The 14,573-nt window shown below is 33.2% G+C and overlaps 3 protein-coding genes across 4 annotated transcripts; all 3 read right to left on the bottom strand.

Moving 5' to 3' along the window:
* Window positions 1-1,111: 1,111 nt before the first annotated feature.
* ACD32.1 (alpha-crystallin domain 32.1) lies at window positions 1,112-4,917 on the bottom strand. Of its 2 annotated transcripts, XR_011083482.2 has the most exons (7): window positions 4,633-4,819; window positions 3,506-3,619; window positions 3,137-3,395; window positions 2,878-2,992; window positions 2,289-2,453; window positions 1,536-1,639; window positions 1,112-1,341 (listed from the first exon to the last, which is right to left on the bottom strand). XR_011083482.2 is itself a non-coding variant. In XM_068632324.2 (6 exons), the coding sequence occupies exons 1-6, from the start codon at window positions 4,723-4,725 to the stop codon at window positions 1,299-1,301; spliced, it is 789 nt and encodes a 262-aa protein (XP_068488425.1). In that variant the 5' UTR covers window positions 4,726-4,917; the 3' UTR covers window positions 1,112-1,298. The 2 variants fall into 2 exon arrangements, 1 of the variants encoding a protein (XP_068488425.1); XM_068632324.2 differs by lacking the exon at window positions 1,536-1,639 and having other exon boundaries at window positions 4,633-4,917.
* Window positions 4,918-5,923: 1,006 nt separating this feature from the next.
* On the bottom strand, window positions 5,924-8,243 carry LOC137826108 (KIN17-like protein). Its single transcript, XM_068631965.2, has 3 exons — window positions 8,046-8,243; window positions 6,223-7,558; window positions 5,924-6,134 (listed from the first exon to the last, which is right to left on the bottom strand). Exon 2 carries the CDS (start codon window positions 7,548-7,550, stop codon window positions 6,360-6,362), a length of 1,191 nt encoding a protein of 396 aa, XP_068488066.1. The 5' UTR covers window positions 7,551-7,558; window positions 8,046-8,243; the 3' UTR covers window positions 5,924-6,134; window positions 6,223-6,359.
* A 1,541-nt stretch (window positions 8,244-9,784) lies between these two features.
* Window positions 9,785-14,538, bottom strand: LOC137826334 (uncharacterized). The gene is made up of 2 exons (XM_068632263.2): window positions 13,529-14,538; window positions 9,785-10,121 (listed from the first exon to the last, which is right to left on the bottom strand). The coding sequence occupies exon 1, from the start codon at window positions 14,387-14,389 to the stop codon at window positions 13,544-13,546; it is 846 nt and encodes a 281-aa protein (XP_068488364.1). The 5' UTR covers window positions 14,390-14,538; the 3' UTR covers window positions 9,785-10,121; window positions 13,529-13,543.
* Window positions 14,539-14,573: the final 35 nt, after the last annotated feature.

Consider the following 14,573-nt stretch of genomic DNA (forward strand, 5'->3'; position numbering starts at 1 on the left):
ATTAGGGATGATAACTAAATGGAACTAGTGAAAGTTTATTTTTTTATGTTCAAATTTATATTTATTATGAGTATGAAATTTATATCTCAACTTTATTAGATAAAGGGTATATTTATATCTATATTTGTATTTGCCTAATCCATGTTGCAAAAATCAAAATTAAGAACTAATGAGAAAAATATGATATTGTCAAAATTCAATATAAAAAACACACAAATCTTATTTTCTTCAATGTTAAAAAAAAAGTAAAAAATTATAATTATATAAATTTTAAGAAAGGGTATCAAATAAACTAAAAGTACACTGATATAAAAAAAAACATATGTACAAGACATGAATGAATATAAATTCTCATCCTTGTACACAATTTAAAACAATAGGTATTGTTTATACTCGTACAAATTTGTAGTTAATTAAAAAATTCTTAATCTAAACATTAAAACAGGTTTATACAATACCTATATTTATGAGTTTATTTTTCATATCTAATGATTATTGAAAAAAATATTTTGTTTTACTAAGTAAATATTGAAACTAGACGTAGTATATATGTAGTTATTGTGAAGTCTCTGTAATGCAAAAAAAAAAAAATTAATTAGAATTTTTTTAAGAATTTAAGTTTTGAGATTAGTCAAATGATATTAATGATTTTACTTTGTTACTATTATTTATTGAACTTATTACAAACAATAAATATTATTGAAAAAAATCCTCTAAAATTGATCACATTAAATTCAATTAAAAATCATAAAAAAAAGAAGGATATGATATAAATATTTTATTTTGAAATTCAAGTACTTTATAAATAAAAAATAAATATAAAAATAAAAGAATTATTTAAACTTTACATTAATGAAGAACAAAATAAATTTGTAAGAAAAAAATAGAATATTTTTTCTCCATAATTTATTTTTAAAAAGTAATATAAATAGGTATAACTTCTTTCATTTTCATTTCTCAACATGTTAGCCTTGAGATAATCAAATAATTCTCATATTAATTTTAAATTCATAAATCAACACATTAAAACCAGCACCATTGCTCTCAATATATATAATTAGATTCTTATTTCTTATGTGGTTTTATCTTCAATTTTCAGCTAATCACTATGAAAAAAAAAACTTAATATGATTAAATTATAAAAGATAAAATTTTCTGTCTAGCTATAAAATTGTATATGAAATTCATTATCTCTTCATTACATTACATTATATAGGGCATGACATGACTCATGCAGAATGCCCTTTGCTTCTTCATCTATATGCAGTATATATGTGCTATAAATCAATATTTCTCACTCATACTATGATTTTAGGAACCATGATTTGTAGAAGTCCATCCCTGAAAAATGGAGAAAGAAACAACAGATCATCATCTTCAAATGTATAAAGGTAAACCACATATCTTTGAACAGGTGCAAATCCCCACACATCATCGCATACTACTAGTCCTTCTGTAAAAAAAATAGTAAGAAATAAACTTTAAGTCTAACTCAACCTCATAAAACCGGCTTATGAGGTGAGGTTTGCACTCACTTATATACTTGTGGATCTCTAACACCCGCTCAGGCCGAGAGTGACAGTTTATGCGTGAGACAACATATTATGGGTGGCTCGATAACAATCCGATAGCAGATGGCCTGATAAGCCAAACAAACAATCGCTAGAATAGGTTCTAAATGACTTTGATACCATATTAAAAAATGGACTTTAAGCCTAACTCAACTTATGAGATAAGTTTTGCATCCGCTTATATGGAAATCTGGATATTTTCTAAATAGATGTTATAAATTATATAGCTTCTCTGCATTGAGTTTGAAAAACTTATGAATCATAATGCCATGGCAGTTTTTCTGTACTTAAAATACAAGCATGATCTAACTACCAAAAAAATATAGAAGTAATAATACCTTCATTAGAGTATCTGGTTTCAGCAATAGTGAATCAACCATTTTAGCCAAGAACATTAGGTAGGTATTCAATAAATTTCTCAGTTATTTGATTGAATTTCAAGGTTACAAATTTTACTCACCACCTTGTGTTAGTATAAGAGATCACTTTTCACAAGCCAAAATCTCCAAAAGAAGATCTAGTGTGTGGGTTACCTTGGTATTTTATTACTACTTCTAAATTGAGAGAATATTAGTATTGAACTTTGTTAGTAATGTAGTCACTTACTGACCCAATAACCAAAACTAGTAATAATATAATGCAATAGACCAAATTAGAAGAGTTTTTAAGTTATGAGTTAACATTAAGAAACATGTGCATAAGACAGATATAACTTACAAAAATTCAGCTGATATTCTGTCCTTGTTCACACCAGCAGGAAGCTGCCACGCCACCTCATATGGTCCATATAATATTTCCCTCCGATGGTATGAAGAAAATGAAGTATTTGGAGAACCTCCAATTGTCCAAGAGCTAGCAGAGCGTCTACCTTTGACACACAACCTGTCACAATTCACATATTGACTCTTTTATCAGAAACAAAACAGCTCATGTACTTCAAAACATTTATAACCAAGAATGTCCAACATCAAAATTTCCATTTAGTACTTCACTTCCAGAATTTGTGTTCGAGATTCCACATCGATTAGAGATTAGGATATTCATAGTTTCATAGTTTATAAGTGGGTACAAACATCACCTTATAAGCCGATTTTACAAAGTTAAGCTTAAAGTCTACTTCTTAATGTGGTATGAAAGTCATTTCGACGCTATCTTAACGAGAGTTTGTTAGGTTTATCAGGTCTTTTGTTGGATAAGTATCCAACAATATTCATTAAGCCTTATCCTTTTCTTCAACATTCCCTATTATTGATTAGGCAGAACTAAATGCTTAATACCATAAATTGCACAGAGAGATGCTTCTTACTTTCTATCATCAACCTCCACTCTTATGTCACTGATACTGACACCTGGAACTTCCACTGTGATAACATATTTTCTTTCTGATTCTGCAACATCCATCCTTGGAGACCACTCAATTCCTGCACAAGTATACTAAGAATGATTCTTTAGCAGTTGCAACAAGACAGCATAAAAGATTTACACAAATAAATTATACACTTCTGTTTGTTATAGCTAATCATCTATCATAACATCAAACAAATTTCTGAGTTCAAAGTGCTAACCACCAATTTCAGAATAGCATGTTTTCTTTTCAGAATGTAACTGATCTCCTCTAATCTTTCTGTTTGGCCTAGCAAATGTAGGTGGTTCAAGTGTACTGAAATCACAGCCCTGCTCCGGAGTCATTGATTGAACCACTGAGTTTTTTAAGAGTGATTCTGCCATCACAGGTCTAGCATAACATGGTGCTCTTGCATTAGAAGCACATTCAGATGCAGCACCAGCACCCTGATGAGTTTTAGGAGCAAAAGTTGAGCCACCCTGAAAAAAATTTGTTTCAAAGAAGCCAGTGAGAAATGAACACTTTACCAAAAAGAGAAGTAAATAGAACATTGTTAAGTATTTCAAAATAATAAGAACACTTTAAGTACCTCCTCAATTGAACTCTGCCTCATAAAATAACCAAGAGAAGAAGATGCTTGGCGTGCAAAATACACCTTATTATCGCATCTCCTGGGCACAGAATTCAGACTGCCACTGCAGTTCTGATGGTGGGTAGTAAAATTGATGAAAATGAATTGTTAAAATATATTCAAGAAAAAAAGGATAGTAGATACAGATTATTGTATTAGACGCTGTAAACCAAAAGCTACAAAACAAATATAGTGGTCTGTTAAAAGAACATATATAGAAGGTGTAGTGTGGCATATAGAAATTCAGAATTAAGGAAACACTTAATGTATCGGGTCTGTACGACACCTGGAAGTTCAGCACTTGGTTAAGATTGACGGACACAACTAAATTCATTATTTCAAAACAAAATATTAATAAGACTAATAAGTGATCAAACATTAAGTAATATACTCTTAATCATGATCCAGAATCTTAATCTGGCCTAACAACAAAGGATCCATGATAATCATATAAATCGGCACAGATTCCAAAAATCAGGTACGTCATCGTTCAGTATTAAATAACATCGAGTGTCGAACACAAAAATCTCACTTGAGCTGTCTTTTGCAAGTACCTTCTGAACTTGGAGTTCACAAAGACGAGAATAAAGAAGTGAAAGGAGAGCACAAAAACCATTTCAAGAAAAAAGAGAAAAAAATAGACCAACCGATCGAGAGAGAAAACAATCATTCTCTTTGTTCCAACCTATTCGACAACACTTAAGTTTCAAAAAGGGACAGAGAGGAAGAAAAGACTAAAAATGATTTAATGGTGTTCAACAAATAAAGATTCCTATTAGATGGCTCTTTTCTGTTTAGGTGAGGAACATAGTATGTTTAAAACCCTTCCCAACTTAGCAATATCTATCTCCCTTACAACTCCCATGTGTCATAAAAACCTTTAAATTCCATTACTATCTAAGGACGCAACCACAATAACAAGAAGAGAAAAGAGTGGAAATGTAAATTATTAAAAGTGTTCTTTAAACTTAATATTTTATAAAACCTGTTTATAAGATAGAATCCCCTTATATGCTAATCTATCTTATAAAATCGGTTTATATTGTTTATTTCTAATTGAAAGAAAAAGCAGAGTATATTATTACCATTGGCAGAAGATGGGTAGTTGAAATATCATCCTTGGGAGCAAAGTGGGCTGCAATCATGTGAATTCTGCGTTTCACTAACTCACTCTCCATTTCTGCCAATAAAAAGCTTCACAAATATTTGAGGTGAACAGATAATGCAGGATGCATCAGAGGATCAAGAATATATGCAGAAACAGTCACTGATGAATCAAAGATATTTTTAAGACATCAAAATTGGTGGGACCATTCAATCTAAATATCTTTCTGAAACTCAAGATAATGTCACTCAGATTTTATGCCCTCAAGTCCACCACGACCCAAAATATCACTTTGTTTCATAGCTCAGACTGTACCATTTTAATTTCTTTGTATTATTATTAAAGTAACACAATTTTAGTATATTTTAATTTAAATTTTCTTAAAGTAACACGATTTTTAAGGATTATGTTAAAGTAACACGATTTTAGTATATTTTAATTTAAATTATGTTAAAGTAACACGTTTTTAATATAATTAAATTTTAATTAAAATTACATTAAAGTAACACGGTCTATTCATTTTAGTAATTTTAAAAAAAAATTATCCATTTCAATAATTAAGTGATAAAATTACACTAAAATCGACATTTTTCACAAATTTTACGAACCGAGATTGATAAAAAAAATCTAATAATATGAGTAATCAGTACAGAGACACAAAATAGCTTAAGGCTCGTGAAGACAGAAAAACTATTAATAAAATAGATATATAATTAAGAAAAAAATTATGATTTTTTCCTGATTTTAGAAATACTTTATTATCCATAATTTTATCCAATATAAGATGACAATTAAATAGTTAAATGGGTTCTTGAAAGATTAAATACTTAAACGGGTTCTTAAAATATTAGTGTTTTGGCATATAGGTTCATAATTAAAACATTTAGATAAATGAGTTATTGAAACATTTGTATTTGCAAATAAGTTTTAATATTTGTATATAATTTTTTTATGGGTATTTGATATTTGGTATGCAGACAAAAACTTTTGTTTATATTTGACATGGAAGGACTTATATGCAAACACATAAATATTTAAAAAGATCCATTTATATGAAAACTCTAACTAAGATTGTAATAGTCATAACTCCCATATTTCTGAAGGTTTTTGTGCCACAAAAATAGTCTATAGAAAGATACATAAGATCTAATCTAAAACTCCAATTCATGTTTAAGTAATATGAAAGCAGAAAATTAAGTTATGGGGCGATATTGAGACTTCATCAAATTAGTTGATAAAGTCTACCCCACAGATTAAGATTTGAATTGTGCTTGTTTAGAAGAGTTCTCTGGTTTTCTTAATAACTAAAAAATATTAACAAATGCCCAAAGAGTTTTTAGTAAATATCCTTTAAAAATGAAAAGGTTTCTGAATAAAAGTTTCTTGTAAATGGGCTCTTGAATAATCTTCAATCAGCATGTTCATCTTAATCCACATGTAGGTACTGTGAACTGCTCTTGCACCAATGTCCCAGCTCTGCTCCTGCTCAAAAAAAGAAAGAAAAGCCAATGAATCAGTATTTTTTAGCTAGCTTGATTCTTTGAGGAAGATATTCGTGTGGCTACTCAACCTGATTATATTCGTATCCAATAGATAATGATTCATGGAATTCGGTGGTGATCCATTTTTGGTGTTCTTCTGCATAGAAAATTGATCATGTGACAATAGGAGAATGCAAATCACTGAGTTATTAATTCCACCAACTCACTAGGCTACTTTACAAATGTCTTCGTATTCCATAGCTTTAAGTATTCTGCCATCATAGGGTCCTTTCTCGATCTGCACCTTAGCACAAAAATTATCTGTATCCACCCCTAACAGCTTAGCAATGGATCCTCTATATGCACCGTTGACAATTTTTACACGACCCCCAACTTGTGGAATCACAGTTTCAAGCTCTGCCTGATCAACTCTGAGCACGTGCTTACTTTCAAGAATTTCTATTTCCCCAACATACTTGTCAATCACCTTCCGCACAACACCCTTTTGCTTGTAGTAGCCCTTCTCTGCCAAAACTTTGCTCATGACCTTAACAACAATTCCCTCATGCAACCAGTAATCCTTCCTGTTGATTTTTTCCTTTTTCTTCTCTTCATCCCTCATCATTTCATCCAAAGTTGATTTTCCACCATCCCTTTCTTTCCTCTTCAAATTGTTTCCAGGGTTTCGTTCCCCATATCTCTCTTCATCAGCCTCCTCAAACACCACCCTTGATGCTTCCTTGGTCACAGGTGGTTTAGCAAATGAAGACCCAAGAGAAAACCCTATCTTAATTCCATCTTCCATATTTAGTTCTCTTGGAGGCTCAGATTGTAAAGGCTGATCAGCCTCAGGAGTAGGCTGCTGCATCATTTGTTCAGCCATTTCAATCTGTTTCCTGATCTCCTTCTCTTGCTTTTCTTCATCTACCATATCTGCCTTGATTCTCTTATTCTTCATCCTCTCCTTGAAAAGGGTTTCTGAATCTCTGTCTATGTATGTAATGAACCATCCCTTGGGTGTTTCCTCCACCTTACATTTGCCAGTTCGACCCAAGTACTTGACAAATTCAGTGAGTGTTGCCCACTGAGTGGAGTTCATATGAACATGGTGTCTATCATTTATGTATTCGTTGTAAACTACAGTGGCTGCCACACGGCTGAATCGGTGGCTGCGCTTCATGTGCTCCAGAAAAGAGCTCTCAAACTCTTCAGAATAGCCCTCAACTATCCGGTGTGGGTTTTGTCCAAAAATCTGCATTTGACGCTGGTGCCCTTCACCCATGCAATGGCATTTAAATCCATTCTCATCTCGGCACTGCTTCTGGCACATCTGGCAATACCACCGAAGCTTCTGCAATCCTTTTGCTTTGATTCGATTGGCAATTGCTTTTGGTGTGAGAAACTCATTTTTCCCCATCACGAAATCTGGATGTAACATTTTAGATCAAACAACATTATCAGTAGTGCTACCCAGTTTCTCATTACACATGAAATTTTGTTAAATGGTGGGAGTACCCAATAAAAACAGCATTAGAAAACAAGAAGCAAAGTATTTTGGGGCAAGCACCCACATCAAATAATTAGATATAATGACTAATGAACATGTTTTGAATTTTGATCAGAATACAATAAAGTTCAAGCTCGTCATAAACCGGCAAGGATTCCCAAAGGAAACCATCACAAAACACCACCAAGCTCAATTGCTTTAATTCTCAACACTGCTAATAATAAATCAATGGCTTTCCAAACAAGCTCTGCTCAAACCTCGGTTTTAACATTTTGGCTCAGTATCCTATTCTAGTTTGATTACATTCCGATTAAGCCAAACACACTACGCCTTCCAATCAAAGCATTACCGACGAAAAATTTAATTCATCCCATACACATACAACGAGTATAAGAGAAAACGGACCTGAGAGTGGCAACAATTCCGGCGGTGGCGTGAGCGGTGGTTTGCGGTGGTTTGCGGTGGAGACGGCAGCTACAATTGCCGGAAACCCAAGATTTGGGAAATTGAGGGTCGCGAATAGGGGGAATAGGGAGAAGCAGAGAAGAGAAAGGGATTGGAAAATTTATACCTCTATATGTATATAAAGTTATTTTCTATTATAACTGTTTTGTGTATATAATTTTCTTTTTATTTTATTACTTTATTTTAGATATTTCAATATTTTTTATTTTCTAAATATTTAATAAATAATTAATTAAAAAAAATTATTTTTAATGTTAATATATTTTTATTTTATAAAAAATAGGTATTAATTTTTAATTTTAAATGTGAAGTAGTTTGTTAAATTTGAAAAGAAAAAGTTTATTAAATGTGTAATAGTTAAAAAATTCAAGAGTTAGTAATATTTTAATGTTAGATTTTTAAAAGAAAGTTTATAAATATATATTACAAATTCATTTTTAAAAAAATTCTAATTTTTTTTATAAATTATTTTCTTTCTATATTTTCTCTAAAAAGTAAGATTTTGATTGACAAATCTTTTTCATCTTTAAAATAAATGCTAGTGATATTAAAATCATACTTTTAAAACTTTTCATCTTTAAAAATGTGAAAATTATTTGTTAATCAATATAAATATATATATATAAGATATTTTAAAATTCACATTTCAGATGTTCTATTTTTTATAATATAACCACTGGTGACTATATATGAAGATCATATATATTTTAGTGTACAAAAGTTGCATTTCAATTTTATAAAACTATCATTATCGAGTCTTTTATTTTATATCTTATTTTCTTTTAGTCTTTGTTCTTTGTCTTATATATTGTTTTTAAATGAACACAAAACATATTTTAGCCATAAAAATAATAACATCGTTAGAATAATTTTTATAAAAGGGTACAAAACTAAAACAACTCACAAAAGTAAATTTAATTTAGATTTAATTACTTAAAAGAGAAGATCAAATTACGTGTTATCTTTGTATTTAATTTGAAAAAAGAAAAGAAAAAACAAACTAACCATTGGTTTAAAAACTATCATTTGTATTCCTAGAAAGACTATCATTTCCAACGGATAAAAGCATAAAGATGTGTTTAGTAAAGTAAAAAGAAAGAAAAACTAGATAAAAATAAAGATTGGTTGATTAAAATATATATATATATATATATATATATATATATATATATTAGAAAATGGAAACAAAATATTTTTTTATGAAAAACAAAAATATTAAGAAATCTTGTTTTCAAAAATATATTATTTATTTTTTTCATTAGTCATAATACATTAGAAATGAACACTGGAATGGTAGACAAAAATAAAGAAGTGAAGGACAAATGGGTTTGGCTTGCATTGATATTGAGGCTAATTCTCTCTGCAAGATCAATTGTGATCGGTACCAAATGTCTATTTTATCCTTAATCTTCAAGATACATATAAAGAAAATGTCTATTAACATTTTACCAATATAACAGTTTTAGATATTCAAATTCAAAACTGAAATATGTCTTTGGGATTTAAAAAAAAAATGATAATGCAGATAGCAATTCATCTGGTGTAGGGAGAATTAGCCTGATATTGAACCCATAATCAGCCTTCTGTTTCTGTTTAAGATCATTCAAACACTCATCAAATATGTTCTGCATCTAACCATTTTTTTCAGTTTAAATAAGAGCAGAAAAATAAATAAAAAATTGATGCAGAAGCATTACCAATGTCATATCATGTAATAATATAACCCAAATGGCAGAAGGGGGTTCCTGTCCTACGTGATCCGGCATTGTTTTCCCCTGAAAATCTACACGGGGACTTGTATGGTCCAATGCTTAGATTTTAGTAGAATAATGTTTTCCTCAAAACATAAACTGTTTCTAAGATTACACATCCTCATCAAGACAAACAAAAAATCCCTAACAAGAGAGTGATTCAAGGTTGTACAAGCAACAATCAGTTCCTAAGTTTAAGCTGCATATTGAATTGCGCGCAACATGTCCAGAGTCCATATCTTGGTTCAGATTAGCAGTGAGAAACCTGCCATAATTATTTCAAGTTATATATTCAGTCCAACTTTACATAACCACATAAGTCACAAGAAAAATAATATACTACCAAGATGCTGAATGAATAATCCAATGTCTCAATCAAGTGCAATAAATATAACTTTCCAACAATGCCAAAGGTTAAAAGATTTCAGTGAGAAAGGCTATACAGGAGATGATGGAGAAAAGCAATATAAATCCGTTGATGAGAATCTTGCGAAATTATACCATGTCAAGTTTAATATGGACAGCGAAAGATGAAGATCAAGTTGTTGAATTAGACAGGGTTGGGACACAAACAGAGAGAGCACTGACACAATAACCACAAAAAAACAGCAGAATACCAAAGATAATTCATCACCAAATATTTTTAACTATGGACTACTAACACGTAAAATGCTGTGTACAACTGACATGTGAGATTATGTGCCAAATATGGAATCCGTATAAACATTACGAACATATCAATCATATCAGATTACTGAACATATTATGCATAGTACTCCAATATTCTATACAGAAACATGGCACCACCATGTATATTATAAAAATACAAGGGCTACACTGGTTATTTAAACACGAATCCTGTTGCTTAGTTCTTTCATTTTCCTCCCTATTTATCATATAGAGATGAAAAATAAATCAATAAAATAACTTCACTCCTGTTTTACTGAGATAAATCAGTATCATATAGCTGGCGTGTGTTGACTCACAATTTAGTGGCAAATAGTCAAGCTCGACACCTGGGCTTGACCCAAAAGGCACATTTTGTTTTAATTATTGTTCAAAAAAATTATATTTACTAATCGAGTACTTTGTTATCCTACTCAGTCATCCTTCATATCACTGTGTTAAGAAATGTGAGATTTTGTTGTTTTATATTAATCACAATATCATTTTATCTTAATCACAAAATCTCATAATTCTTAACAAGTGAAAACAACTTAGTAAGATGACATTGTAGATAACAACAAAGTTACTTAGTTAACACAAAAAGTAAATATACAAAAAAAATAATGAAACTCAATTAAAAATACCCAAATTTATAAAGAATTTGAAATTTAATTAAGCATTTAAAAATTAGACGATATGATCAAATTAAATTAAATTTGGTTGAATTTGTTTAGTTTGGGTAATTTAAATTTTAAACAAACTAGCATTTTGATTTATCTAGGCTTTAATTTTTCACATCATCTGATTTGCCAACACTATGGCCTCAGCTATTTATAGTTGTATCATCTCCTCAACAATAAAAATGGGTATAATTTTGAAAGAAGTGTTTTATTCTTAAAATGCACCATATGCATAAAATAGTAAGAACCTGTTCCTTTTTCATGAATCAGACACTTCCTACCTTACCCGTTAATGATACCACCGCAGATAAGTAGCATAGATTAAAGAAAAGAATTCCATGATGCAAAGAACAATTAAAATGTACCAAAGCACAATTTGGATAAAAACAACAAAATTTGTGAAGATACTTTAATCTAGCATTCTGGTTTTCTTTATAAGTATTCAAATGACAAGATTACACATTGTTGAAACTCATCAGCATATCTAAAGGATTGTTTGTTTTCTCTTGTAGTTTTATTTAAAAAGGTATTTAGAATGATCTAAATAAAGTGTCTATAAACTACTATCCTTCATTCTCTGTTTTTAAACAATATAGATATAGACTTCTAGTGTATATGATGTGTAGATTTTTTACTTATTTCAAAATAACAGCTAAATTCACTGATAAAAAAGAATTTAACATATTAAGTTGTATCTTTATTCAAATCCCTACAAAACCCCATATGAAACTAAATTACAAAATACATAGAGCCAACCTAAACAAAATAATCCACAATTCCCCTAACCTGAAAGCACTTAAATAAATAGCTGCTTTTCTGATTTAGGTAAGCCTACTATTCCTTGCCAACTAAATCACCAACTTGAAAAGCCAATGGAAGAGATCCTCCTATCCCACCTAGCAACTTTTACCTTTCACATGAATCCCATCAGATCCACTCAACACTGACAAGAACTCCAAAAAAAAACCTAGCATGTACTTATGAACATGATGAAACTGAAAAAGTTGGTATAGTAGTCAGGAATTAGACTGTTATAACTGCAAGCACAAGAATGCTCGCATCTTCACAGACCTGTGCCATGCATTTCAGATACGACCCTTCTTAAATCAAAACATCATGCTTTCTCCCCAACACAAACCAAATAAAGCATGCATAAATTCACTACCCTAAACTCAAAAAAGTTGGCTGGATTTTCTCCAGCGGAAATAGGAACCCAAGGCACAGTCGCATCCCTCATAATGCAAGAAATTGAGTACTTCAGCAGGATTGATTCAAATTCACAAAGGAGCAAGTCTCAAATCACAGAGGTGGGTTCCTCCAATAGTAGTACAAGTTCTAAGAACGACAATTGTATCTATGGTAGAAGAAAGTACAAAGAAAAGGTGAGTGAGTAGCAGTGCAGGCTTTTACCAAGTGTGTGCTCTATGGTTGATGTATCAGACAATGGTAGGCCAAATGGGACCTCAGCTTTCAGTTACAGGAATCTGAAGTCGGACACGAAAAAGTTACAGGTCTAGATTATGCTCTCGGAAAGTTTTGAAAAACCAAGCTTCTTAAGACGACTTGCTAAAGTTGTAGCCCAAGCCTTTTCTACATTCCCTCATTTTATGTCCACAACTTCAACAATGTTAGGTATCTTTTTATCATTTTTCTCCCTCACTGGAGTTCTACCCACTGAACAATTATCAGAACCTAGCATGGGTATTGACTGAGTAATTTGCTTGGTTAGAGTGGGCAAATAGCAGTTAGTAATTTGTAGTGAAGTTACCCTTCTTCACATAATTCGATGACTTCCAGACATTAAATAACAACAAAATACTAACAAAGTCAGCTTCGAATCTATCTGGCCACCAATAACACATACAATTTACATACACCTTCTTCTATTAAAATAGTGTATCCAAAAGGTAAATTCAAAAATCGTTTATGGTAGACAACATGCTGTTCTTTACTCTGCAACTCATTGGTCACAACACAAAAATATCGATAGACAATTCAATTGAATTCAAAAACTTCATAACATGTTGATGTTAAATTTTGCTTCACTTCCAAAAGCAAATTTGAGTTGGGATTACGAATAGCTCAAAATTCCTTTACCAAAAAAAGTAATATGATCCGCTAATTACAACAGTACCAAGGATCACGACTGCAACCCCGTTTTAAAACCTTGATGTAGAAAATTTTAAACTAGATCTTACATCAAACTTACTATGGGAGTAAACTCGACCAAACATAAATCAATTCACGGTAAATTTCACAAACAGACGCACTCAGTCTTACAAAAATCTAAAAGACAGGAATGAGAAAGACATCAGATACAACCTACCAATCCATTCTCCCATTACTGTTGTTGTTGATTTTGAGGGTTTGGGGGAGGAGGCATGCCAGGTCGAGGAGGACCAAACACCGGAACACCGCTGCCAGGTGGTGGCGGCATGCCGGGGCGAGGAGGAGGAGGCGCAGGCATCCCGGGGCGAGGCGGAGCAGGAGGTCCTCTCACCATCTGTCCTGGAGGGGGAGGTCCCATGGGGCGCTGTCCAAACTGCGGGGGTGGAACGGAGAACTGAGGCGGAGCGCCACCAGGTCTAGGAGGAGCAAATTGCCCGGGTGGCATAGGAGGAGGGGGTCCCCTACCCATGGGGGGAGGAGCGAATTGGCCTGGCATCTGCCCCGGAGGGCGCATCACCGGCGGACCTCCAGGATACGACACCGGCGGCGCATTGAGCTGCGGTGGGCGCGAGATCTGCGGCTGCATCATGCCCGGTGCAGGGCCACCAACGCCGCGAACTGGGCCGGCGAGACCAGGCTGGGCCTGGATAACGGGGGCAGGAGGAATGCCTCTTCCGGCAGCACGACCGATTCCGGGGCCAGCGAGCGCGGCGGCACTGACGGCCTTGGAGCGGGACTCTTCCGGCGGAGGCGGGCCCTCAACGGTCATAGAAATGACTTCCTCCCCGCGGAGGAGGACAAGACCGAGCGTGCGGCGGTCCTCACGGTCGCCGCCGTCTGCGGGCTTCTTGCCCTTAGCCGGAGGAAGCTTGCGGAACTCCTCGCAGTCACCGAGAACGAGGTTCATGTGGCGGTCGAACGCCATGAACTTTCCGACAAGCTGGCGTCCGTCCTGAATGGTGACGCGCATTCGGTAGTTGATGTACTGGAGCATTTTGGAACTCTTAGACATCGACATTTTGGAAGAACACAAATTTTGCTCGCAGTTTCTTCACTGAGAGTGTTCTAGGGTTTAACAAGAATTGGGACTTCACAGAGAGGGAAACGTTCTAAAACACTACCAATATCCCTTTTCTTTAACACTACCAAACTCAATCAAATGGATCCAGGCCCAAGCCCAGAACCCAAAAGCCTTTTTTTAA

The sequence above is a fragment of the Phaseolus vulgaris genome, chromosome 8, assembly GCF_051622355.1.
Source record: "Phaseolus vulgaris cultivar YP4 chromosome 8, ASM5162235v1, whole genome shotgun sequence".
Classification (NCBI taxonomy): domain Eukaryota; kingdom Viridiplantae; phylum Streptophyta; class Magnoliopsida; order Fabales; family Fabaceae; genus Phaseolus; species Phaseolus vulgaris.